Genomic DNA, 26648 nt, shown 5'->3' with positions numbered 1-26648 from the left:
AATGAACGTTCATTTGTAATTAATAATTAATAATTCATTAATTATAATTTTGTCAGCTTCAAATGTTTTATTCTATCGCAAGACAACTCGCTGGAGCTCATCTTTCATTATAAAATGGATAGTTCCATCTTTAAATTCTAATTGAATGTGCCGCGTTGTAGAGTGCAGATAAATGCACATCTGTGATGGCACATTCTATATTAATGTGTTAGGTTGAAACGTTGCTTGGCAACTGTAAACAGCCTACAATTAGACTAATGAAAAGTTGTACCATACTTGTCGGAAGTATCATTTATTCAGATTATTAGTATTAATAAATCAAAATATTTAAAGAACAGTGGTGTCTTATTTCTTATTGCTGTTGCCATCGTTTTATAAAAGCAATAAGTCACTTTAGGTTGTCTGTTACAGTGATTTTACTACTTATTTTACTGCTTCGCCTTAGTACACCATAAACCATGGTAAAAATCCCAGGAGCAGATTACTTGTCATGATTTATTGTTGATTTATTCTACAACTGGTATTTGACACCCTACCCAACCATGAAAGTATTCAGAAAATCGGTCTGTAGGGACAGTTTCCCAGAAATGTAATGTTGTCCAAGACTAATAAGGAATTTCATTGAAGAATCGCTACTGAAATTATAACTCAACTCAGGACTTTTTACGTACCTACAAAACTGCTCAAAGTAAAGTTATAGTAAGTAACGTAGTTAGTAGGTTCAGATAAGTAGACATTAAAAAAAGATACAATGATGTAAATTTAAACTTTCATGAAGCTGTGTGCTTGTTAACAAAAGCACCCTGTAATATATTAAAGAGAAATTAAAGTATACTACCATACCAACATGTTTGAAATTCAGTACGCAATACAGATGTAGTATGCATATGAAAAACAGAGAGTAACCTAAGAGAGATACTAGAAATTAGGAATGGGCAAAATTAAATGATTGGTGAACAGATGGACCAACAACTGAACTAACAGAAAAAGAGATCACTATGATGGTTTTACCTGATGTTCAGGTAGGTGAGCATCTGTAAGTTGATAATGGCCTCTGGAAGGACTTTTATGCAGTTGTGATAAAGGTTTAATGACTCCAGTGGTGCAAACATACAGACTTCTGGAGGGATTTCATAGAAACGGTTTCTTGACAAGTCTGTCCAGAAAAAAAAAAAAAAAAAATCATGTTAGTTAAGGGCAACAGAAACGTTTTCCCACTGAAAGTTGCACACAGAGATATAGACACATATACATACTAATTTACATAAATACCATTACATTTTAAGTGTATATACACACTAATGCAGGGGTAGGGAACCTTTTTTCCTTTAAGGGCCATTCGAGTATTTACGAAATTATTTGTGGGCCATACAATTGCTTGCAATTTTTTTGATTGTGGTTTGAAATTAACATATGGATTCCGTTTTGTGCTCACGCACCAAGAACAAAAACACTAAAATGTCTGTCTACTAGACAATATTTTGCATTGTTATCATTTAAAATTATTTTTAAACATTATTTTAGTTTATTTTTTTTTTAAGTTAATTGAAACAAGGCCATTTTTTGGCTTTTCAAATTATTTCTCACGGGCCGGGTAAAATGGTCTCACAGGTCTTATACGGTCCTGAGGCCTGACGTTCCCCACCCCTGCACTAATATAATGTATATACAAACAAACTGAAAGTGTGAAGCTCAGGACTGATCTGCAGTGAAAATTATTGATAATGTGTCTAGTGTAAATGACTGATTAGTCAGATCTATAAAGGAGTTAAACATACAAGCACAAAAATTTACACACACACGTTTGTTGTTCTGCCCTGGTGAGGACTTTCCATTGACTACTCTTTTCTTCTATTTTATACTGAACTAGTGATATTTTTTTTTCCTCCTAACCCTACCCCTAAACCTAATCCTCACACAAACTCGTCTGAATTGTTAGATTTTCATTATGACTATTTAGTATGTTTATTAACCCATTTTCCTTGTGGGGACCGTTGGCTGGTCCCAAGAATGTAGGTGATTTCAGGTTTTACTGTGCTTGTTAGGGCATTTTTCGTACCCACAATGTAGGAAAAACCAAACCCACATGCACAGACAGGCACAGGAAGAACACAAAAGAGAAAGAAAAAGAGGGAGACATAGATTATTGAGTTGTCAAGGCATTACAAATTCTGGATGTAGTGAAAAGACTGCTCTGTCACTACATCTAGATATGACATATAACAATGAAATGGCTATAGTGTTGCAACATGGGTCAGAACAGGATAAGGGATGTGTGGCCCTTACTTTAATAAAGGGGTATGAAAGGGTACCCGGTTCACTGCATGCCCCTGGTGCTGTGTACGTTAGTAACATTAAATGGTGTTAAAGACACTATGAATGAAGTGCCTCCTGCTGTTTTTTTAATGAGTTCGACAACTAGAAGGAAATGTTCAAGGGAAGAAGATATCACATCCTTAAACCGGCAAATAGTTCTTGAAATGGTCTATAAAAGCTTGATGGTTTAGAACTCCTTGGTTTAACCAGACTGCAATGCCCCTTGCAAGTTAAGATTTTATTACACAATTATAGCACTACTATTGAATAATAAAAATAAATATAATATTACAACAATATAATATTCAAGTTCACTGGTTTCCAAAAAATAATTATGAATAGTGGGCTGAGAACCTATCACAAAGTGGACAAAAACAAGTACACAGTTGGCAGGTACAATGTGAATATGAAGATTTTTTTTTGTCTTTGTTTCACTGTTTTATTTGTTTGTTTGTGATAAAGGTCTGAGTTTGGCTATTTTTAAGAGGACTCAAGTGTGAACCCTTAAAGAGCAGTCTAAGTCTTTTTTTTTTTTTTTTTGGCAGTAGAACATGGGTAAAACATTACCACATTTTGGTCAAAAGGAATCACTTGCTAGTTTTTTGTTTATCATTTTGCAGTTCAAATCCCAATAGCAATATTTTTCTAAATAATCTCAATAGAACCACGTTTCCATCAAAGGATTTTTTTGCGGAAAAAAGGTTAAGCGTATCAAAATGTTTATCGATATAGCTGACGGAAACCCAAATTAACGATAAAAGTATCAACATATTATTATTTTGTTTTTACAATTTGCATAAATTCAACACTCCAATATTTACGCAAAAAAATTTGTCACTTGACAGAATTAACAGAATTTAGGATAGGCTTACCTGAACAGATCTGATGCTGCAAAAACAGCTTCGTCATGGGCACTTCCAGGAGTGCCAACACAAACATCTCATGTCATGCACCTTTAGGCTTGGGAGTAAGGGAATACTTGTAACAACGTTATGTAATCAGTAGTACAGGGTATCGATTTATCACGATACAGAATCGATTCTGATTCACAAGCTTTCAATTCTAATTAATTTGGGCATATTTCAGTTATATGTCCATTTTGCTTACATACAATTTACCAATTTACCAGTATCATGAATCATCTCTTATCATCACTGATATTTTAACCGCATTGTAAAGGGTTGTGTATAGAATAAAAGAGCGACCTTGGGATTTTAAGAATCGACATCCGGATCATTCAAATGAAGATCGTCGTTCAGTCTCTCTAGCCCCTTATAGAAGCATCTCTGACTGCACTGAGGAACAGCACTTTGAGTTTGCACTTATTTTGACGACCTGCTTCTTTTTAATTGAAATGCTGGACATGAAATTAATTTAGAAATAGTTGTGAATATAAATAGTGAATATAAATCTTACGATACATGGACCTAAATTATCAATTTAGTGAGAAAAAGTATTGCAAAATATCAATATTTTCTAAATTGTAATGTGTAGGTGCTGGACAGAATGACCCAGGAGCAGAGGTAACAGTTCCAAAATATTTATTCACAAAGTCAGTAATGCACCTCCACGCGGAGTAGAGAGTAGTGTGTTTGTCAGTGGAGTGTGTATGTGCAACTTAGTATAACAATTTGCCATAGAAACAGAGAAACATGAGGGCATATGTAGGGAGTGAAATCAGGCTGGAACAGGTGTTGCTCGACAAGCTAATCAGTGGCATGATCGGCGCTGCCCTGAGAACAATGAACGTTCCCATGGAAACACTGATCATGCCAGTCGAGTGCGCCTGTGAAACACGAGGGAGAGAAAACGACAAAACAATCAAAACAAACCTGCGGGCTTACCAGAACCATGACAAAATTTGCAACTGTAATCCATTACAGTAACATAAAAACCCAACGTATTCAGATTAGTTACATTTGGGAAGAATTGGGATTACTCAGCAGGATTACATTTTTTACATTTATAACAAAAGAAACAAAAGGTCCTCCTGACATAAAATTGTATAGATTACTGCTTGTTTTTAGAGTGGTACAGATGCCATACTTTTGCCTGGCTGTGGTGACAAAGATGTTAGAGAGGCCCTGCGTGTCTGTGAGAGAAACAGTGAATTCTGCAGGCTCAGTTTCAGTCTCTCTCCCTCCTCACAGAGCGTTTCTGACTGCACTAAGGAATGGTGCTCTGAGTTTGCACATTAAGTAGACGAACTGCTTCTTCTTTATTGAAATGCTGGAACTTGATATGAAAGCACAAATAGTAGAATATAAATATTGATACATGGATCTACAGTATCAATACAATAACGTGAGAAAAAGTATTGCAACTGTGACACCACGTCAGAGTTCGGTTGTGGAATGAGGAGGCGGGGAGCAGTGACATGCTTCAGTTATGGCTTTATTCTCTTGTCACTTTTTGTTGCTTTTCATTCAGTCAATAATACACTCAACATAAACATAAATTTCTTTAGAACACTCGTCAGATCATAAACACACAGTAGATCACACACCAATGCTGTACTCTCGTTCCCTCTCTCACTCTCTGATGTGTTTTGGCTGCTTTTGAGGCCTCTCCCCACTATCACTGTAACAAGAAACAGCTGTTAGAAATCATGTTGTCGAGCCACACCACTCCCTCTCTCCCACAAACAGACACACGACCACGCCCGCATCACCACAGTAACATATCAATATTTGATTGTATTGACACAGCCCTAATTTGAACTGTATATTGTCTGGTATTACAGTACAAAACTCTTATTACACTGACAGGGAAAATAAACACAGACACTTTCCAATCTATTTACTAAACCTGACAAATGCCTTGTACACACTGCAGCTAAATTCAGTTGTCAGTTCACCTTTTAGTGCTTAATCCTGTTCTGTACACACAAAGTTTGGTAAAATACGCGAGTGACAACCGCATTCTACAACTGAATTAACTAATTAAAATTCAGGTAGTGACAACCGCATTTTCAAAAATTCCATGCAGTGTGTATGGAACAGAACTGAACAACTAGTTGTTAAAGACGTATTTATTGGCGCGTATGAGATGCATCTTCTCCTGGTGTAAATCACACTTACAGAGGTATGTGTCTTCATTCATATATTCCAGTCTTTTTTCTCTCATCTGTAGTTTCTCTCATCAGCCCTGCGGTCTTGGAGTAACCCGTACATTACAGTCCAGAATGTGTGCGCTGTTTACGAGATAAACAAAACACGCCGATTCTGTCGACGGCAACTAACTAAACATTGTCGGATGATAATACATCTGTGGTGGATAATCTCTCTGCTCAAAAACAGCAAAAAAAAAAAAAAAAAAAAAAAAGAACAGGTTAAATTAGTGGCAATCATGTTTCACAGGCATGAGTCGCTGCAGTGTTGCTATGGCTAAACTTGTCAATCACCACAATAGCGGGAGTCAGTCCTGTATTCCGTACACATATGGAACGATGATTTAGGGGATTCACTCCCGCATTTAAATGCGGTTGTCACTCCCGAAACTTTGTAGTGTGTACGTGGCCATATTTGAGTGACTAGCGTTGCTATAGCTACAATTGTCAATCATCTCAATAGCGGGAGTCAGTCCTGTATTCCATACACACATGGAACGATGATTTAGGGGATTCACTCCCGCATTTAAATGCGGTTGTCACTCCTGAAACTTTGTACTGTGTACTTCTGAAAGGACTTCTTAGGGCTGCAGTAGCGCATGCATATATTAATCTATATATATATATCAAGTTCTAGCAAACCAGATTCAAACCACAACAATTCAACAAAATAAAAAGTTAATTTCTGAACCAATTACATGCTCCAGTCAAACTCTCTCCAAAACTTGAACACTGTAGGCCTAAGCACCTCATATCCACTAGACCTCAGCAGGTGGAGTTTCCTGTGTGTATCAAAAAAGCACGAGTTTAACTGAATTAAGATTTTCAGTTTATATAGTAATGTGGTTTGTGTTTGAAATGAGCTTAGTTAAGCACAAGTTAAAGTACACACACTTTTGCAGGGAGAAACTGGCAAAGAAAAACTGCCAGATAGAAAGGTAGTAGTGCCTTTAAGACATCTTTCATGCCTTACAAAAGGCCTAGGCCTATATATCAGAATGAGTGTGTGCATGTTATTAAAGCTATCAGAGGCTTGAAAGCTACATTAGGAAAGAGAGAACAGCTGACTCACACTTCATCCATTTCACTTCATTTTAAACCCTCAACACAGAAGCTCAGCTGAGAACAAAGTTCAAATCATTAGTCCTTTAAAAGCAAGGAAAACCACAGATATTTTTCATCTGAAACTGATAAATGACACAATTTAAAAACAAGTGACACTGGGGGGGAGGGGGGTGGGTGGGTGGGTGTGTGTGTGTGTGTGTGTGTGTGTGTGTGGTGTGTGTGTGTGTGAAGGGCAGAGAGGTCTCCTGCCTACAGCTGAGGTCTGACTGCCTGTCATGTGATCTCAAGACAAGCGCATGCATAATGTGAGGACATGGAAGAAACTAAAGCAGCATTAACAACATTTGCTAGAGACACATAATACAATTATGCAGTTGATGCCTTTATCTTAAAATATAATAACCCTTAAAGTATCCTCTTCAGGGTGAATATAGCCTTCAGGTAGTCCCTAAAGTGATGGAAGAGGGATGCTGAAAAAAATCTAAATTAAGTAGCTGTGATAAACTGTAGTGATCTGCAGCATTATAAGAACATACCCCTCAAAAATTCTTAATTTCTTTGAACCAATGACTTTTTCCAAAGACAATTTCAAAACAAGAGTCATTCTTTTAGACAAAACTACAAGCTATTTAATTGTTCTCTCCTTTTTTCTCTCATTAGTCAAAACACATCAATGTAGGCCTAAGTCACTCACATTTACTTCAAACTGCATTTGCAAAACATAATCTTAGTGTTATGTACATTTTCCTAGTTCTCAATACACTTGCTGAGCAATGCAACTTCATAATATGTCACACAATCATCACAAATCCAACAAAATGTCACATAATGATCATACAGAACCTCTGATTTTCAAAATATTAATCTTTACACAAATATCCGCATAATAATAGTGATGAGGACATAAAATGTTCCTACTGTTGTCATTACCCTATAGAGCGAGAAAGTAAAGAGACAAGCTCAAACACTCATCACACTGCAACAGGTATAAACAGCCCTTGCTGGGACTTCCTGTTAATTCGTGTACAAATATTACCACTTCATACTTCGACCACTTCCTCTAAAGCACTATAATGTCATGAACCCAAAGGGTTCTGCCAAGAGACAGAGTGGATCCTGTGTCTGTTAAGACACTTCTGGAATTATTCAAATATTCATATAAAAAGAATATCTGGCTTAAGTATTGTTTGTTTTCAGATTTTTCAGTACAACCATCTGAATTTGAAGTGACCAGCATATTATTCAAAATTTCTCCTTTGGTGTTCAACAGATTGAAGTAAAAATGTCACATTTGGAATATGGATTTGGAATGACATAATGACAACATTTTAAAGCAGGGATGAACTGGCCATCTGGAGCACCGGGACATTTCCCGGTGGACCGGCCAAGTAGTTGGCCAGTCGGTCGAGTAGAGGGCTGACGCGAGCGCCGATAGTAAACACATGCCCCATTCTATTTTGTGCAGCATGCACCTGTGCCTCTCCTGTCAACATGACAAATAAACGAATGTTTAGAACGTTCGCTTTGACGCGATCAGTGTAGACAGCATTGCTAAAACCAGTTTAAACAGCCCTGACATTCTAAACAGCAGTGACATTCTTATTACATGCGGTTAGTAATATTAGAAACCATGGTGTTTTGGCAGAAATATTGTATATATTTATACTTAATTTTCCTATTATTATAATTATATTAAATATATCATATTAGGGGAATATAAGTCACTTTTATGGCAGCTGATTTTTTTTATAGTTTCTACATGGATACTTTTTCATTACAAATTTCATTTTTTTTTTTTTTTTAAACCATAATTACATCTGGTAATGAGAAGCATGGTTTTACCTGTGAATACCATAATCTTACTAATACCATAGTTAAACTCTGGACACTATGCAATAACTGTGGTAAATTCTAATAGGAGCAAGTAAAGGAGAATTTAACAAAAGGGCTTTAAAGCCTGGACACCCATACATTAAGGGTGAAGCTATGAGTTTTTCCTCCTCAGTAAATATGTTCAGTTCTAATGAACTTTAATGGGGAAAAAATCAACAATTAAAGAGCACCTATTATGGTTTTTCAAATATTACCTTTCATGTAGTGTGTTATATAGCTGTTTGTGAATGTAAAAAAGTCTGCAAAGTTTCAAAAATCAAAGTGCACGACAAATGGAGTTATTGACTCCCAAAAGAAAGAACCGATTCTGAACACCTGAAACGAGTCGTTAGTAATTCCAGACTTACTTCCTGTACTAACCTACATAATTTGGTAACAAATAAACCCGCCTCTGGTCTTCAGTGGCTGCTCGCGAAAAGCTTTGACCCGCCCTCAAACACTACACTAAGCGGTAGACCAATCACAACAGACTGGGACATCTGACCAATCAAAGCAGAGTAGGCTCTCTGAAAGGAGGAGTTTAGAATGAATCCTTTAGAATGGATCATTGAACGAGTCGTTTTTGACACTGGGAAAAAAAGGTAATGCTGCAATTTAAATTATGAGCAAATTAAAGTGTTTTTTGACCTTGGATGCATGTAAATCTATTGTATGAGACCTTTAAAACAAATTAGGCACGTTTAAAAACCATAATAGGTGCTCTTTAAGAGCCTAATGAAAAATAAATATCAGTTAGGATGTTCAGAATGTTTGAACATAGCCCTGTTAATAATTAGGTGTTAATTAAGTTTTTACAGATTTTATTGTTGTTTATATCAGTAAATTCACAACTGCATCCTAACTCAATGCTTTAGTGTCAAATGTGCATTTGTGATTTCTACGTCGAACAGCGAAACGATTGTGGGGGAACATGTGGGCCGGTTAGGCTGAACATTTCCAGGGATGATTTTTTGTCCCAGTCCAGCTCTGTTTAAAAATTAACTATTCCTTTAGCACTCACACATGCAGGAACTCATATGAAGCCCTGTTTTGAAGGGCTTTGCTTCATAAATTTCTCATTATAGTAAAATATCCTTGTCAACTTTCCCTCATTGGTAGGTGAAATGTTGTACACTTGAGGTTGATGTATCATATCTGCACTGGCCTTTACTATAGGGATCTAAAAAGCTAACAACAAATGTGCACAATGGATACATACATAATACATGTACATGCTTAGCCAAAAACAATCCTACATAAGCTCTTTAATGAAAGACAACTTTGAATGTGTATATTAGGTAGTGCAATATTAAGTCCCACTGATGCTTTACAATGGCACTGACATTAAACAATTATCTATCTACATTTATCTTATTTCCTTTGTGTATCTGTATGTATTAAAGTCAGTTTGTAATTTACATCTTTTTGGAGACTTTTGTATCACATTTGTGTCAGGATTCTTCATTTTTGATTCATTCCCACAGTATAACTTCTGGAATAGCCAAGATGTGTAGGGCAATGAAAAGTTACCATTTTTCTAATGTGTGAAACCCAACCCTCTCACATCAGGCCAATCACTGTTACATGAAGGTGTCTAGTTCGGTGTCTCAAATATCTGTGCTCAGAAAAGAGTTTTAGCTATGCTTTCAGTCCTGACTTCTCCAATGGCATTAATAGGCCTATACTCACTTAATCCATTACTGTTACTGTAAATCTCACTCTTTGAATATTTAACCCTTTAATGCATACCTCGGGTCTTTAGTGACCAGTGACCTCATTCCACCCCCTGTACCTCATCCTTTTTTTGGTATTATGCCCACACCTCTCCTGAACACTGTAAATAAAATTAAAAAAAAGGAGGCAAAGTTGCAAAAAATATTTTTTTTTTATAACTGCTTAATTACCAAAAGTGTATAGGGTCATTAAAGGCCCTTGATGTGTAATAGTGTCACTTTTTTGTCCTTCCATAAATAATATTTATATGATTATTTTATATCTATATAAGTTTACTATCACAGGTTATATATTTATTTTTTATTTACAAGACAAATGACAATCATGTTGATTTTCTGTGTGACAATGGTGAATTATCAGTATTCCATATGCGTGTACAAATAACACTAATGTCTCACTGATTGACTTACATTTGCCATTGCTATTTGAAGCAATGTGGAAGTCAACTATAGCAAGTGTATCACATGAACAGTAGGACGTGGCTACTGTCATTAGGGTGTAATATTGAAATAATGTAAGTTGTGCATCTATTTAGACTCAAAAAGTGCCTGAGAAAATAAATAAGTATAGCTTATGTATAGCTCAATATGTGTTTGACAGCCAGTTGAGTATCATGACATTTCAGTATGGAAGTAAGGAATCCTGTTCTATATTTTTTTCATCATCCCTTTGATACATGAAAAATACAACATCAAAATGTATCAGAATACATTCTATTCTATTATTTTCTAATTTTCTTGAACATGTTTTGAAAATGTGACACTATCTGGGTGTTCGATTTGCGATATACAGTATGGGTCACTCAAGACCCAAGGTATGCAATAATATTTGTCAAAACACCCATGCATTTAAGGGTTAAAGCATTTATTGCATGCATGTGATCTTTGTAACAAAATCCAATGGTGGGGCACTGTACATTTACCCACAATGAATCCCATGTCAAACCACAATAAAGCGCTATATTGTCAACAAAAGACGGAGGGAGAAGGAGAGAGATTCTTTTTTACAATGTTTGTCACACTTTAACGTCAGAGATTTGGAGGCATCTTCATACAGTAGTGTTATGTTTGTGGCCAAACACTATCCCCCATAGACAATGCTGAACCTTCAGGCAATAAAGGCAAGGACTGCCAAGTGGGTCACTGGAGAACAGACACACACCACACACATATGCTTACCATAGTATGTACACAAGCCTAGTCAAACTGTCAAACACACACAAAAACTAACAAGCACAAAAGCAATCTCTTTCTCTCCTTCTCGCAAATGTGAAAACAGATTGCAAGGATTCTCTTCCCCTTATGTAGAAACACAGCATCACAAATCTCCTGCTGAGTCAGCGGCACTCTATTTCTTTCTCATAAAGTCACTTCCTCTTTAAGACGGTACTAGGCACTCAGTCTGGTGCACATCCAACTATTTCCTCTTTCCAACACATGAGTACACATGCACACAAACAAAAGCACACACACAAAGGAGCCCTAAAATTTTATCAGGGTGCCATCTGTATGCAAACTACCCTGAAAAAAAAAAAAAAAGAAAGAAAGAAAACAGTGAAACCACTGAACATCCAATGTTGCCTGCAACAACCATTGGCTTCTTTTCGCCAACAGGCTGTGAGAGAAACTAAACACAAGGCTAGATATAAACAAACCCTTCATTAAGCTAAAATGCTTACTAGGTTTTGAGACACAGCCAAAGATTCACACTTTGATGTATTCACTAGTGCAATTCAGTACAGTTGAATGGGAGTGTAGCCATGATGCTGTGTGTAAGGTGTACATGAATGGACGGATTAGTGTCCTTCCTCCCACTGTCTGCTACATGTCTGAAAGGCTGTTTTCTGCAGCAAGACAACCATTATACACCAAAGACACCTCAGAAAGCAATGCAGCCATTTAATTCCAAGCACTATCTCTAGAAACGATTAAAAACTTGACTAATTCATTTAAGCTGCATATAATTTATACTACCTATGAGACACAAATCTGATCCCAGATTAATAACCGATAAAGAATGTACTCATATTACAGAAATGTCCGATTCCTAATAATGAACATTAGTTAAAATGTGATCAATCTTATAATATCGGCTGCTGCTAGCACACTGTAGCGCTCTGTATGTGTAGGAGGATAAAGGAAGGCGCGTGATTCTATAGACGGACGGCAGCATCTTTTGTCTGGCATTACAGGAGAGCGTATCCCCTATTTGCGTTTACGGTCCGTTTAAAAAATGCTTTTCGCCATCGCATTACACACCACCACAAACTAGAATGTTCCCATAATGCTCAACGAAACTAGCATTCTAGTTTTGTCTCGTGCTTGCAGTATAGCTGGGGTGCAGTGTGGTTTACGAGTAATGTGTGAAAACCTGATTAAAGGTCCAAAGGTTAATGTACATTTTCTCCTATCGCTGCAGTTGAAATGCTCTCTGCAGTTTCATTCATGCAGGGATTATGCTCTGGCAAAAATGGGATGAGGAACCAAAACAACCAGTGACACAAGCGCGTGAGCTGTTACCAAAGAGCAAGCATTTGTTAAAATTTTACACTAAAGCCTGCTTGTCACGGCATGCAAGCTATGAGGAGCACTGGAGATAAGACAGGATAACGGTTTCCCCTGTACCAGCCCCATGTGCTATTATAACCAACATGAACTGACAATATGCACAAATGCGCTGCACCAAGATGCCGTGACTATTCAATTTACGTACATTTATTTTGTCCTCCTATAAAATGAAGCGAGAGAAGCGGGTCAGTAGAGCACGCTAGGTGATTAGCCCACATCTGAGGGACCCACCTGCTTGTGTAGTATCGGTCAGATCGTAGCTGAGCCCCGGGTACTCGCGCAATTTTCTGCCGCTGATGTTGAGCATCCCGGAGCAGAGAGCATCCTCCAGAGCGCGCTCCAAACTGCGGGCGGTGTGCAGCGGATGCTGCTGCTGTTGCATCACACCCGGGTTCCAGGGAGTGACATTCAGATAGTGCTGGCTCTGAAGAGCCGCAGCAGCGCCCATACTGCCCTGACTCGCCGCCATTTTCGTAAGTGACATTATTCTGACAAAAATAATTGGGGGCTGCCTGCCATACCGCGCATGCTCAGAGGACGCAGACGGGAGGGGATGGGCTACTGGAATGGGGCGGGGTGGTGGGTATAAATATGGAGAAACCAAACCATTCATTTACAGTATTTGCTTATTATATCGTAACATTTAACTAATGTAAAAAAAAAAAAAAAAGCCAAAAAAAAAAGCCAAAAAAAAAAAAAACATAGGATATTCTCATTTGATGCAAGAAGCAGCAGTGTATTATTTTTTTCATTTCAATAAAGTGATTTGTAAAGTATATTCAGTGTTGGGCAGATTACTTGTGAATTGTAATCCGGTACTGATTATTAATTACATGACAAAAAATGCAATCAGTACCGTAATCTCGTTGATTACATTTTTGGGTAATCTAATCTGATCACATTTAGGAATACTTTCATCCTAATTCTATTTTATTGTATGTCATATGCATTTGAGCAGAATAATCATTTTAACATAAAAGTACAGAGAGGAAGAAAATGTTTTCCATTCTTTATTACTAACAAAAAGAGCCTCACAAAAAGACATTATGGCATTTTTAAAAACTATTAAACATTACACCAATGAAATCAACATTAAAGGGATAGTTCACCCAAAAATGTATGACTTTCTTTCTTCTGCAGAACACATTTGAAGAAAAACAGAAAAATATCTCAGCTCAGTAGGTCCTTAATATGCAAGTGAATGGAGATTTCTTTTTTGAAGCTCCAAAAATCACAGACAGTCAGCATAAATGTCACTGATGCGACACCAGTTGTTAAATTAATGTCTTCTAAAGCGACACGAAAAAGATAAATACTAAAAAGATCAATATAATATCTTGGACTATCAGTAGGCAGTAAGGGTTAAAAGTGTTTCAAGGTTTTTAGATGAAAGCTTTGACCTAGAAAAGTCACTGATGTTGACTTTATGGTCATAAAATGAACTTGATGTTTCAGTGTTTTGAATTATACACTTTGGCCATGCACTGTCATTGCTGTTAGATTTAAAGTGATAGTTCACCCAAAAATGACATTTCTTTCATTAAGTTACTTGATTTTAGCTCATGTTAATTGCCCATAATCTATATAATATAATAATATAAATGGCCCATAATAACACTTCGTAAAAGTTGGCATCAGCTATTCATTATTAAAGTCATTGTTTTTACGTATGTTAATGAGGGACTCAAAAGGCACAGATTTCACGGAATGACCCACCTTCAAATCTTGTCATAATTAATCATATTTGAGGCACTGTTGCATATATTTTAAAGGATGACCACTGAGTTAAAATATCTAAAGGGGGTAAAAATCATATGACTTTCCTTTTAGGAAGCATCTTATCTCGTTTCATGTGGTGTCTGGCTTCCAGATTGTGGTTGATGAGGCACAGCGAACGAGCAAAGTGTTTTCAGCTCAGACGCGTCCCCTAGCGGAAGAATGGAGCCATTACCACTCGCAACATGTTTGATCAGTTAAAGGGATAGTTTACCCAAAAAAACGAAAATTCTCTCATCATTTACTTACCCTCATGCCATCCCCGATGTGTATGATTTTCTTTCTTCTGCTGTACACAAACAAAGATTTTTAGAAGAATATTTCAGCTCTGTAGGTCCATACAATGGAAGTGAATTATCATTTAATAGATATTGAGCATATCGCCACCTACTGGGTAGGGAGGAGAATTAATGATAAAAAAATAAAAAAAAATAAAAATAAAATAAAAAAGACTTAAATAGACCTGTTTCTTACCCACACCAATCACATAGCTTCTGAAGATAAGTATTTTTTAGCATGGGAGTCGTATGGATTACCTTAATGCTTCCTTTATGTGCATTTTGGAGCTTCAAAATCACCATTCACTTGCATTGTGAGGACCCACAGAGTTGAAATATTCTTCTAAAAATCTTCGTTTGTATTCAGCAAAAGACAGAAAGTCAGACACATCTGGGATGGCATGAGGGTGAATAAATGTTGGTGAAAAAAAATTTCATTGGATGAACAATTCCTTCAATTGTTTTGGCTGCCATGACAATATACAGTAGTGCACATGACACATGTGTGAATGTACTTTTTATTCTTAATATGCAAAAAAAAAAAAATAAATAAAAAAAAGAAATAAAAAAAAAGAAAACAAGTATGAATTAATCATAAAAAATGCCATTAAATAGTTTTTATGGTCGGTGATATCGTGTAATAATTTATAGACAACGGAATATGCCTATCAGCTGTGATGAACACAGGAAGACATGCCTTCTTCAGACTTTGTGCTATTTCGGGCTGCTGTCACGCTTGTCGTCAGATTCAAGCGCTGCTGGGTGAGTCACACCAACCAGAACTCACCATTAACTTGATCGACATAAACACTCGTTCAAGGAAAGTGCCTTGAAACAGGATTACTTTTTGAAGTTTCACGGTCTATTTCGTCATTGGCATTTCTGTTTTGGGATACGTTTTTAAGTTAGCAACTACGCCTGTGAAACGTTTGCGTGCGTTACGACTCTGGAAGAAGAAATGGGGGAGAATGAAGTGCAGATGGAGAGTACAGAGCAAATGCAGGAGCCCCACACTTCCAGCTCGAACAAAATCGACTTGTCATTGGGTTAGTAATTCCAAGGAGAGGCACATCAACTTTAACTTTGCCGTCAAGTGATTATGATTTGGATGTGTTGGCAGGAGCCTTCAGTTTCGCTTCCGTGTTTAAGCCGTGGTCAGCTGCCAGAAAGATTCAGCAGCTGTCAAACCAATGTGGTCATGCCCACAGATCAAACGTTTACTTTGAGTTTAACTGGATAATAACACGACTGAAATTATAATGTGATTGAGAATGCTTACTAAAGTGAAAATAATAAAATAAAACATGGATTTACTATATCGCCTACCATCTGTAGCCACAATAAAAGACCCGCACCTGTTAATTTCAGTCAGACGACCACACTAAAACAGACTTTCTCTTTTTCCAAAAGTCTGCCATTTGAAGAGCAAAGTACCAATACTTATTTATAGTCCTAAAGCGCCCATTATTTCAATCACGACATAGAAAGTTTGGAATTCAATTTGAATAAATAACAGTAAATTCTTGTAGTATCACTTAAGTTCCATATAATAAATCTAACATTCATTTAATGAAAGCTTTTGTGTCGTGCCTGGTACTTATATTAAGTAAACAGGCAGGTTTTAAAAAGTTGACTTGATGATGTGTATAACTATTAATAATAGACTCATTTTGAGTCCAAACATATCCACAAAGAACTATTAACTTTATCAACACAGGGAGTCTTGCAAAAAAGTCTAAAATCAAAGGGACACTGTCCTGGACCATCAAAAGAGGAGCTTTCATGAATGAATGCCATAAGAGGGGTATACCCTCTATAGTCAAACAAATAAACACATACTTATGGGGCCTTAAAATACAACTCGTTGTCCCATTTTGCTCAAACAAGCAATACATCTAAATATATTGATTACATGTTTATCTAATGTATATCCAAACTACTTATTGAGACTGAATGCTGACAGGAGAGTGGAAGTTAGTGAACTACAGCTGAATCACACTATTCCTTTCTTTCCACAGATGACATCATAAAGCTGAATAAAAAAGAGCAAAAAGCGAACAGAGCTAAAACTAAACGTGTTGCTAACAGGAACAATGTCCTGAAGAAACTAAATCGAGGGGCGCAGCAGGACCAAGGCAAGCATGTGATATGTGATAATAATGTTATAGAGCTGTAGTGAATGTGTATTTAATGAGTAAAACATAATAATTTTTTTTTTTTTTAAGAGAGTGCATGAAAGGGAAGGGAGTTGCTTTGGACATCCACTCACTCACTCTCTTTCTTCTGTCATCCCTGTGTCTTATCTATAATTTAAGACCTGTTTCCGCTGTATACATTTGGATTATGAACATTTACAGCCAATACAATTGCCAATTATCAAGCTGGTCTTATCTGTTTTAATAGGGAAATTCAATAGGGAGACTTAATTGAACTGACTGAGTATAAAGTGTAAGTTTCTGATAGAGGTTTGCACTACAGGGCCTGGCAGGATGAGTGGTTTGCGGAGACAAAGGGGATCAAGGAGGGGCATGGTGTGGAGAGGGGGTGCAATGACTAGAGCTGATGCCAGTGCCACGGTTTGTGCCATCCGAAAGATTCAGTATTTAACATTTTAAGCTACTGAAACTTTAGTGGCTTTCATTTTAATAATCTTGTGTCCTGTCCCCATTATCTTAATACAGTGATTTAAAAAAACAATTCTTACTATGATTGCACTCTCTTTGTTATAGACAGGTGGACAGTTTGATCAGACCACGTTCACATCAAGGGGGGCATTCAGAGGACGAGGGAGAGGTAGAGGAAGACGAGGCGGACTGAGCAGGTTCAACAGTCTTTCCTGTGTTTAAATGGTTTAATCTTAACTAAATCTGACACACATTTGATTAACAGTGCCACACCTTTTAAGCACTAAAGAAGGGACAATTTATGAATATTGGGCTTTTGTGTTTTTTCCAAACTTATAGGACCAGTAAAATCGAAGAAACTGAGTTGCAATAAATCCAAATTATTTTCTGAAGACTTTTTTCACAACTCTAAAATGAGCAGAACAGAATTGGTACAGTTGTGCAGGTGGACACTGTTACTCATGATGAGAGCTAGTCTTTTAGTTTTCATCAGAAGCTTGTCTTCCAACCCACTGGTCAATCACCACTCTTTGGTTTCTGGCATCTATCTGAACCCATAACATCTGTCTGATTGTAAACACTGAAAGAAAAAGTGAAGCAAAAGAAAGAAGCAACAAAAATATTTTCATGCAGCCTAGGCTTATATGCTCAATGTAGCTTCTCTCTCATCAAAGATAAAAGCACAGGATGATGCACCACTTGGCAGCTGCAACTTATTTTCTCTAAGGAATTCAGACCTTGAAATGTGTAGAGATAAACAAATTTTTTTTTTTTTTAAATCTGAAGTAAATCAGATGTACAGAAAAAAATTTAAATACAGAAATATGAATAAAATGCATGTGTTGGGTGAAATATGGTGATCTTTATACTTATTTGTCAGACTAACTGTAGACTGTTTCTGTTAACATTAGGCCTAGGCACACCTGCAATGTACTGTATATGGGAAATGTCCAAGTATGGGACATATAGTAAAATATAGTAATTTACTTACACAAATAGGACAGTATACTCAACACAGCACAGTCTAAAGTTACATTAAATGTAATTGTTTTATTGTTATTGCTGTTTTTCAGGGGTGCTTTGTCATCAAGAGGACAGATTACGCCACAGAGGGGTGGAAGACCGTTTGTATTAGACAGAGGGGTGAGAAGGACAATCTTTATTACTAAATATAATATATATAGGACAGGCTAGACCTCCCTAATATGTTTTTGAATGACAATTCTATGATCTTTCTTTGTTTCTTCAGTTTTCCGCTTCAAATTGCACTGAGAAATTAGAAAAATATCAGAAAATAAAAAGGTGAGTTTATTTGTTATTTTAATATGACATACTGTACAGTATATTCCAAAGTATGCAATCTCAAAGCGAATATTATAGCCTTATTCTTTTTGCCCATTTTGTTTCCTCTCTCCATTTTTCCTGTCTGTCACCTTCACACACATACTGAAGTCGAAGAACAGCACCATCTGGCTCAACACTGAGAGTTTCCCTGCCAAATGCTAAATCTGCACCTGTCGATGTGTGAGTGAATAAGCCCAATCACTGACTTTTGATTCAGTTGTTGTCAAAGTCCCTCCTTGTTTCCTTTGTCCTTGTCTCTCTCTCTCAGAAAGAGATCTAATCAGACTAGGAGGGGTGGAGGAGTGTTAAGGGGCAGATCATCAAGAGGAGCAAGTACTTCTTCACCTAAAGGCATTCCTCTGCGCTTTAACTACAAAGCAACAACTAACCAGGTGAGTTTAGTCACAACAAGGCAAGTTTACTTAAGAGGATACAGAGCCAGAAATCCCAGTAAAGAAGAAGAGTCAGACATTTATTTTAATTATTTGGCCTTATGTGTGCACGGGGCTGTTCACACAGGATGCGATCCTTTGTTCAAAAACAGCGTGACCCAGTGCTACAGAAGAGAATGGAATGCAGGTGTCTTGAGATAAAAATAATAATTTTTCAAAGCTGCACTACGGAAAGTTTTTTGGTTAAAAATATTAACAAAATTATATTATTAAGCAAGTATATAAAAAAAAAAAATCCATGTTCAAAACCCTGGCCTTACCCTGATTCATTATGGTAAACCTGCAATAATGATTTATATTTTGAGCTGTCGGGTCGGATTTGGCGCAAAATCGCAGGTTTACGTCATTCATCCTTGCGTCTTTACGTCATGTCCGTAAGCACAGAAAAGAGGGGTCGGCTACTGTGTCTCATGTGTGTCGGATGGGGAAGCTGCAGCTGTTTCAGCAGCATCAGCACAGCAGTCTCCGGATGGATGTTTAACTGGTTTCATTGCTATAATGCTTAGATTTGTTTTCTGGTTGGGTTGTTGAAGATTATATTGGTTGTCATGCTTTAATGAATCTATCATTACTTGAGGGATATTGTTTTTACTGATCACGATGTGTTTAATAGGCTACATTTTCTGGTGAAGTTACAGTAACATGTTTACTTACATTCATGACTTCTGGGTATTTTATAACAAAAAATAAGGTTCCCTAAAAGTGTGTTTGCATGCCGCTCTTTTCAAATTTTTTGTACCCCAGTCACAGAAATGCACAAGTTTTATCACTTTCCATAAAAAAAAAAAAAAAAAAAAAATATATATATATATATATATTTATCTATCTCTAGAGCGGGAATAAATTGCGTTCTGCGCTAGAGAGAAATATTTCTCTCTAGAGTGGGAACAAAGCACGTTCAGCGCTAGAGGGTGAGAACAAAGCACGTTCAGCGCTAGAGGGTGAGAATAAAGTGCGTTCAGCGCTAGAGGGTGAGAATAAAGTGTGTTCAGCGCTAAAGGGCGGGAATAAAGCGCGTTTAGTGCTAGAGGGTGAGAATAAAGTGTGTTCAGCGCTAAAGGGCGGGAATAAAGCGCGTTTAGTGCTAGAGGGTGAGAATAAAGTGTGTTCAGCGCTAAAGGGCGGGAATAAAGCGCGTTCAGTGCTAGAGGGTGGGAATAAAGCGCGTTCAGCATTCATTTCTCTTTAGAGTGGGAATAAAGCGCGTTCAGCACTAGAGATAAATATTTCTCTCTAGAGTGGGAATAAAGTGCGTTCAGCACTAGAGGGCGGGAAGAAAGCACGTTCAGCACTAAAGGGCGGAAATAAAGCGCGTTCAGCACTAAAGGGCGGAAATAAAGCGCGTTCAGCACTAGAGGGTGAGAATAAAGTGCGTTCAGCGCTAAAGGGCGGGAATAAAGCACGTTCAGCATTCATTTCTCTCTAGAGTGGGAATAAAGTGCGTTCAGCGCTAAAGGGCGGGAATAAAGCGTGTTCAGCGCTAGAGGGTGGGAATAAAGCGCGTTCAGCGTTCATTTCTCTCTAGAGCGGGAATAAAGCGCGTTCAGCGCTAGAGGGCGGGAATAAAGCGCGTTCAGCGCTAGAGGGTGAGAATAAAGTGCGTTCAGCGCTAAAGGGCGGGAATAAAGCGCGTTCAGCGCTAGAGGGTGGGAATAAAGCGCGTTCAGCATTCATTTCTCTCTAGAGTGGGAATAAAGCGCGTTCAGCACTAGAGATAAATATTTCTCTCTAGAGTGGGAATAAAGTGCGTTCAGCGCTAGAGATAAATATTTCTCTCTAGAGTGGGAATAAAGCGCGTTCAGCACTAGAGGGCGGGAAGAAAGCACGTTCAGCACTAAAGGGCGGAAATAAAGCGCGTTCAGCACTAGAGGGTGAGAATAAAGTGGGTTCAGTGCTAGAGGGTGAGAATAAAGTGCATTCAGTGCTAAAGGGCGGGAATAAAGCGCGTTCAGCATTCATTTCTCTCTAGAGTGGGAATAAAGTGCGTTCAGCTATAGAGATAAATATTTCTCTCTAGAGTGGGAATAAAGCGTGTTCAGCACTAGAGGGCGGGAAGAAAGCACGTTCAGCACTAAAGGGCGGAAATAAAGCGCATTCAGCAGCGCTAGAGGGCGGGAATAAAGTGTGTTCGGCGCTAGAGTGCGGGAATAAAGCACGTTCAGCACTGCACGCTTTATTCCCACTCCGCGCACGTTGCCTCTCTCCCTGCTATAGACATGAGGCGCTGCATAAAGCCTAATTTACTGTACATACGAGTTGCAAGTATGGTTATTTTAACATCAAAAACATTACCATCAAAAACTTTAACGTGGCGCCTTTAGACTTCACACGTCTAAATTTAGCTTTATTAATCAGCATGATATGAGCCTTTCATAATAAACAAACAGATTTTTGTTCTAATTTTGTGAAAATTAGATGTCATCATGGATGGCAAGGAAAGCCTATGTATACTTATTATGCAAACAGTATTTTAATGCTTCACTGTTATTATGTAAATTGTTTGTTTGTTGTTAATATATTCTCACTTTAAGGAAAATATAAAAATGGTCCATTCAGACTTTTACATTTTTATAAATGTTCTCTCAGGGGATATCCCTGAACTCCCATACAGTGTTTTTTATCTGTCAAAAGGCCTCCTGTGTCCCATACATAGGTATAGATTCTGAATGTAAAACTATTTCAACAAAACTGGACTGCTGTCATTCAGCTTCAAAATGAACTTTTGATCTTATCTTTTAATATTCATATCCAAGTGCCCTCGACTGATGAAGTCGAGATGAAATAGTTTAATCTTTTGGTAGAAAAGATCTTTCAGACCCAACTACTTTGGCTGTCTGTGGGCCCCCAATGTCCTCATCCCTGCCCAGTTTTGAAGAGACTATTTTGACTGTTTAGGAATATATGCAGTATACTGTATATATTTTTACAAAGTACTATTGCTGCCAACATGGCAAGTTATCAAAAAACTATTTAAAAAAAGATACAGTACATAATTTCCTAGCCATATAACTACTGACAATTTGTAAGCTACATATTATCCAGACCTTTGCTGATAAGGAAATGTAGAGACCGGACCTCTTGGAACTTTAATTGAGTACCCCTGCTCTATATCTTCTCTCATCCATCCAATAGATTTCGACACAACACCGGCTCTGCAGGTGAATATCTCTGAGTGATAATCACAGGCAAAGTCCTGGTAACCTCAAACCATGAGATTCATCCGCGCAGAAGAGCAGTACCAAAACACAACTGACATAAAATGTTCCTCCGCAAGTTATTTGCAATTTTAGGTCTCAACCACAGATGTCGATAGAGAGAGTCCAAAGTTTCACAATGCAGCTTAAACAAGATGCTGAAAAAGCAGCGAGATGAGTCGTCAAAGAAGTCCATCTAGCACACTTAGAAAAATAATCAAAAAACAGGTGAACGCAAGAACACATCCTGTTTGAACAGTCCCAAAGACAGTAAGGGAGTAGGGGAGTCATGGTTTATTAATTTTTATAAAGGTGTGATCAAACAAACTGTCCATCAGCAAAAGGTTTTTCAGAATTCAGAACCTCTGTTTTTACTTTTTATCTGTTTTATTATTTTGCAGACTGGACTATCCCTCAATGAACGTTTCACTGACCTGAGATTCAGAGGGTGGGGCCGGGGGAGAAGCAGAGGAAGAGGAGGCATTGCAGGGGGTGGAAGAGGCAGAGGAAGAGGAGAAATTTTAAGGCATGGAAGAGGCAGAGGAAGAGGAGAAATTGTAGGGGGTGGAAGAGGAGGTGAAAGAGGAGAAATTATAGGGGGTGGAAGAGGAAGGGGAGAAATTGTAGGGGGTGGAAGAGGAAGAGGAGGGATAGGTGTGACAAGACGAGGAAGAGGCTTCACAAGACGTGGAAGGGGAGGATCAAGAGGAGCTGGTCGAACAGTAACTCTCCAGTGAAAAAAGCCCCCCCACTGATGCCAGGAGCAACTGTTCACTTGAATGAATTAGTCTGAACTATTATGATGTTTTTTTAAAAGACTATTTTAAAGTTGTTAGACAATGGGATATGGGGGTATTATTGCAATTTACAAACACAAGAGTTTTCACATTTTAAGTAAACTGTAAATTACTTGTATGTTATATGATGAAGAATACCATAGTTTTTAGTCAGAAGTAAAAAATAAAAAAAAAGGAAGAATATGTATTTGAACAATACCTTGAAGGTAATAAAGTGCCTCAGTATTAATCTTTTTTCACAGTGTAAATACTGTTTCTTTGTTTAACTGTTTTGCATTCTGACGCTAGTAGAGTACATCTCTAATAATTTAAAAAAATAAATAATAATAAACACCAAACAATGGAGATTTTGGACTATTTGGCATTTTCTGTCTAGTCTAGTATATTTATGACTATATTAGATATGCAGTTGCAGTTTGGGTGATTGGGTCTGAGATTTATAAGGTTTTTTATTTTGAAAATAGAGACATGGTTACTCTTGAGCATTGGCTAAATGAACTATAAGAAGAAAAAAAGAGTAAGAGAGAAAGTGTGAGAGAATACTAAGTCTAGGATTATAGCAAATAGGACTTCTTCAAATATTAGTAACTTTCGAACATGGTTTGTTTTATTGAAATTTATGTTTACACAAATTGGCTTAGTAACAACAGTGAACTATCACGACCAAGTGGTGACTGTTTTTTTTTGGAAGGGATGTCTCGTGAATCATAACATAAAATAATCTATTTCCATCCGTAAAGCACCCCCGGAGGGTTACTTGCCACATCACATGATGGTTGTGTCAAGACTTGACAGATTATTTTACACACAGGTAGCTCTAATCGACCGGATTTTATTTGAGAGGTGATATGTGTTCTTGAGCCAGGGGTCACCAAGGCCACATATAATCTCAAGTAGTGTTTCAGTAGTGAACAAATCAGTGTTTAGGAACGAATCTCTTAAGTGAGCGAGTCGTGATCGGAGGAAACAGAAATAACCGCCGCAGTCGCAGAAAATGAGGCGTTTTGAGCTCTGATTGGTGTTTGCCATCTGACGTCATTTTTCCGCTATTTCCATTTCTAGTGAGTTCAAAATGGCGGATTAACAACAAACGAACGGTTTCGTTTATTCAGCGCATGAACTGTGTAAGTCGCTATATTGATTGTTTACAAATGTGCAACTGGTTGCTGCTTCGCATAGGCGTTCCTTACATCCTCCGTCTGTGTAAATGCCGTTGACAGCAGATGGCTGGCTGGAGTTTGCAGGAGGCCGTGAACACTAGGGATGTTAGCCCATACGCTAACTCACACATACGGAGTCTCCAAACCTGCCTACTTAGACACCTTTTGTGGGATTTAATGGCGCCTATTATGCCCAAAAATGATGTCCAGGGAGGCAGCTCGCTAGGAAACACAATTGCAGACTGAGTGATTGGGGTATTACCATCAACAGCAGATCCATGACTACTGAAAGTTCCTGTTAATACTTATAAAACAAATAGAAGCCACTGGGTATAGTTTTCCCTTGTCGTGAATTATGCACCAATCACAGGGAGATGTTTAGAGCATATATGGACCTCTGTCTTTTTGTTTAGTGAAACGGGGGCTCGAAAACCTGCATCCAGCTGTTGTTAATTTAGATCAAAAGATCACTTGAATGCACTGTATAAATGGCCTTTCAACCAGTAAAATATTCATTTTTCACATGTATGTATGTGTGTATATATATATATATATATATATATATATATATTATGAAAAATGAATATTAATATCACATATTAAGATTTGTGGTCTCCCGATATGGGTTTTTAGGTTGTTCATTCTTAAATTATTACATTTGATGCCCCAATCCTGAATATATGGTTACATTCTTGCATGTTTCCTTCTCAGTGGTCAAAGTAATACATTTGTGTTTTAGAGAGTTAACATGGCAGACAAAAAAGGGAAATCTGTGGGGGTAAAGAGGACAATAACAAAGAGAGAGCAAGAGGAAATCAAGAAAAAGGTTGGTTTCTATCATCAGACTTTCTGTGCCTGTCTAAAGCATCACAAATAGTTTGACATGACAAAATTTAAAAAATTGTGTTCAGTTGACTTTGCTAATATATATATTAACATTCAGATGGTCAGAGTGGTATTGCTTGGTTATTAAGTACATTCAAATGATAAAACTAGACTGATGCCTTAAAGATGCACTCAGTAATTTTTTCCCCATTAAAAAAAGGTTTACTCCTAAATAAATGAATTGTAATTTTGAAACATATGTATAAAATTATTACCACTAAAAAGCTGTTTTATTCTACGTGGGGAGCTGAATACTACTCGCTTAATCTCAGTAACCGTCTTGTTACTGGACACTTTGACTCTTGGATTAAACTAATCATGGCTGATTGTGAATAGTGAATTTCTACAATGGCATCTGTAACTGAATACTATTGATTTTGAATGATGCTTCATCCACACCACTAGGTGTCACTGTAAGTCCAAGATGACGCAAACAAAAAGTTACTGAGTGCACCTTTAAACATATAAGCATTGCATGACATCATTTATTAAAATCTAATTAATTATAAGTCAAATATAGTTGTTTAAGTCAGGCTATTGATTTCAGCAAATAAGTTACCTAACACATCCATTGTATTTGTGTTAATGTTTCGCTGTCTCACTGTTTACAGGAGGAGGAGAAAGCTGCTGAAGTTTTTGAAGAATTTTTAGCTTCATTTGACACTAATGACAAGAGTGGCGTGAAGACATTTGTACGAGGTGGCATCGTAAATGCAACTAAAGGTGTGTTGTTATGCTTTCTGATTCAAATTGGTCAGTTCGTTTCATCAGTTGGTCATCGGTTAGTTTGAATTATGTGCAAAGTCTAAAAACTATAAATCAAAACTGCACTGTTAGTTTAAATGGAAGAAGTCTGGAGCCACTGAACCTGTTATGTGTTTGATTTTCGCTGTTCTTCATCTCTTGCTTTCTCAGAGGAAGAAGCTGCGGAAGTGAAAAAGAACAAACTCTACAGACCTGCCACTAAATTTACTTCTCCATCACAGAATGCCTCACCTACCCAGCCTGAAGTTAAAAAAACTGTAAGTGACCTGTAGTCAGATGAACTTAATATCCTCAGAGTGAAGAAAGGTAAGATTGAGCAAGAAGGAAGTTATCCTAGATTAGAAAATCATCTTTGTGTAACACTGTAAACATCATAGATTACACTGTTCATTTTTGTTTTAGGTTTTGTGTACAGTCGTGGCCAAAAGTTATAAAAATGCTTATTTATCAAATGAAATAATTGTTTGAAGGTGTGTTGAATGACCCATTGTTCCACAAAAAGATTGATCTTAATAGCCTTTGAGAACATGTTCAACACAGTATCAGTAAGAATACAATTCTTAATGTTTGTCAACTTTGTGACATAATGGTATATAGCAACTGCTTAATGCTTGGATCTTAAATGTTGTTTTTCCTTTGTAGGCTGTTAAAAAGAAAGCAGATGAGAAGAAGAAGAGTAATCTGGAGCTTTTTAAAGAGGAATTAAAACA

At 37.4% G+C, this 26648-nt stretch overlaps 3 protein-coding genes across 11 annotated transcripts in view; 2 read left to right on the top strand and 1 right to left on the bottom strand.

Moving 5' to 3' along the window:
* Window positions 1-13156, bottom strand: part of lrch2 (leucine-rich repeats and calponin homology (CH) domain containing 2) — a 106662-nt gene extending 93506 nt beyond the window's left edge. For 6 of the 7 annotated variants that reach the window (XR_007896068.1, XR_007896067.1, XM_051687494.1 and 3 more), the window contains exons 1-2: window positions 12895-13156; window positions 1012-1156 (exon numbers count right to left, since the gene is read on the bottom strand). Coding sequence is in view for 5 of the 7 variants with exons in the window: in XM_051687494.1 (XP_051543454.1) it covers window positions 1012-1156; window positions 12895-13147 (398 nt within the window). In the remaining 2 variants the exon portion in view is untranslated. Of the gene's footprint in view, window positions 1-1011; window positions 1157-4822; window positions 4897-12894 lie in introns of all 7 variants that reach the window. The other variant, XM_051687537.1, reaches the window with a different exon arrangement.
* A 2274-nt stretch (window positions 13157-15430) lies between these two features.
* si:dkey-17o15.2 (uncharacterized) lies at window positions 15431-23473 on the top strand. Its single transcript, XM_051687553.1, has 9 exons — window positions 15431-15763; window positions 16736-16852; window positions 17196-17293; window positions 17447-17538; window positions 18415-18484; window positions 18591-18643; window positions 18794-18865; window positions 18954-19077; window positions 22733-23473. Exons 1-9 carry the CDS (start codon window positions 15676-15678, stop codon window positions 23066-23068), a joined length of 1050 nt encoding a protein of 349 aa, XP_051543513.1. The 5' UTR covers window positions 15431-15675; the 3' UTR covers window positions 23069-23473.
* A 701-nt stretch (window positions 23474-24174) lies between these two features.
* zgc:163098 (uncharacterized protein LOC100037380 homolog) overlaps window positions 24175-26648 on the top strand; it is a 28286-nt gene continuing 25812 nt past the window's right edge. For all 3 annotated transcript variants that reach the window (XM_051687480.1, XM_051687470.1, XM_051687460.1), the window contains exons 1-5: window positions 24175-24252; window positions 25028-25114; window positions 25785-25896; window positions 26089-26195; window positions 26581-26648. In XM_051687480.1, coding sequence (XP_051543440.1) covers window positions 24244-24252; window positions 25028-25114; window positions 25785-25896; window positions 26089-26195; window positions 26581-26648 — 383 coding nt within the window. In that variant the 5' untranslated portion in view covers window positions 24175-24243. The remainder of the gene's footprint in view (window positions 24253-25027; window positions 25115-25784; window positions 25897-26088; window positions 26196-26580) is intronic.

The sequence above is a fragment of the Myxocyprinus asiaticus genome, chromosome 4 (assembly GCF_019703515.2).
Source record: "Myxocyprinus asiaticus isolate MX2 ecotype Aquarium Trade chromosome 4, UBuf_Myxa_2, whole genome shotgun sequence".
NCBI classification, from domain to species: Eukaryota; Metazoa; Chordata; class Actinopteri; order Cypriniformes; family Catostomidae; genus Myxocyprinus; species Myxocyprinus asiaticus.
Note: the sequence above shows the minus strand (reverse complement) of the source record. Positions and strands in the feature narration are given on the sequence as shown.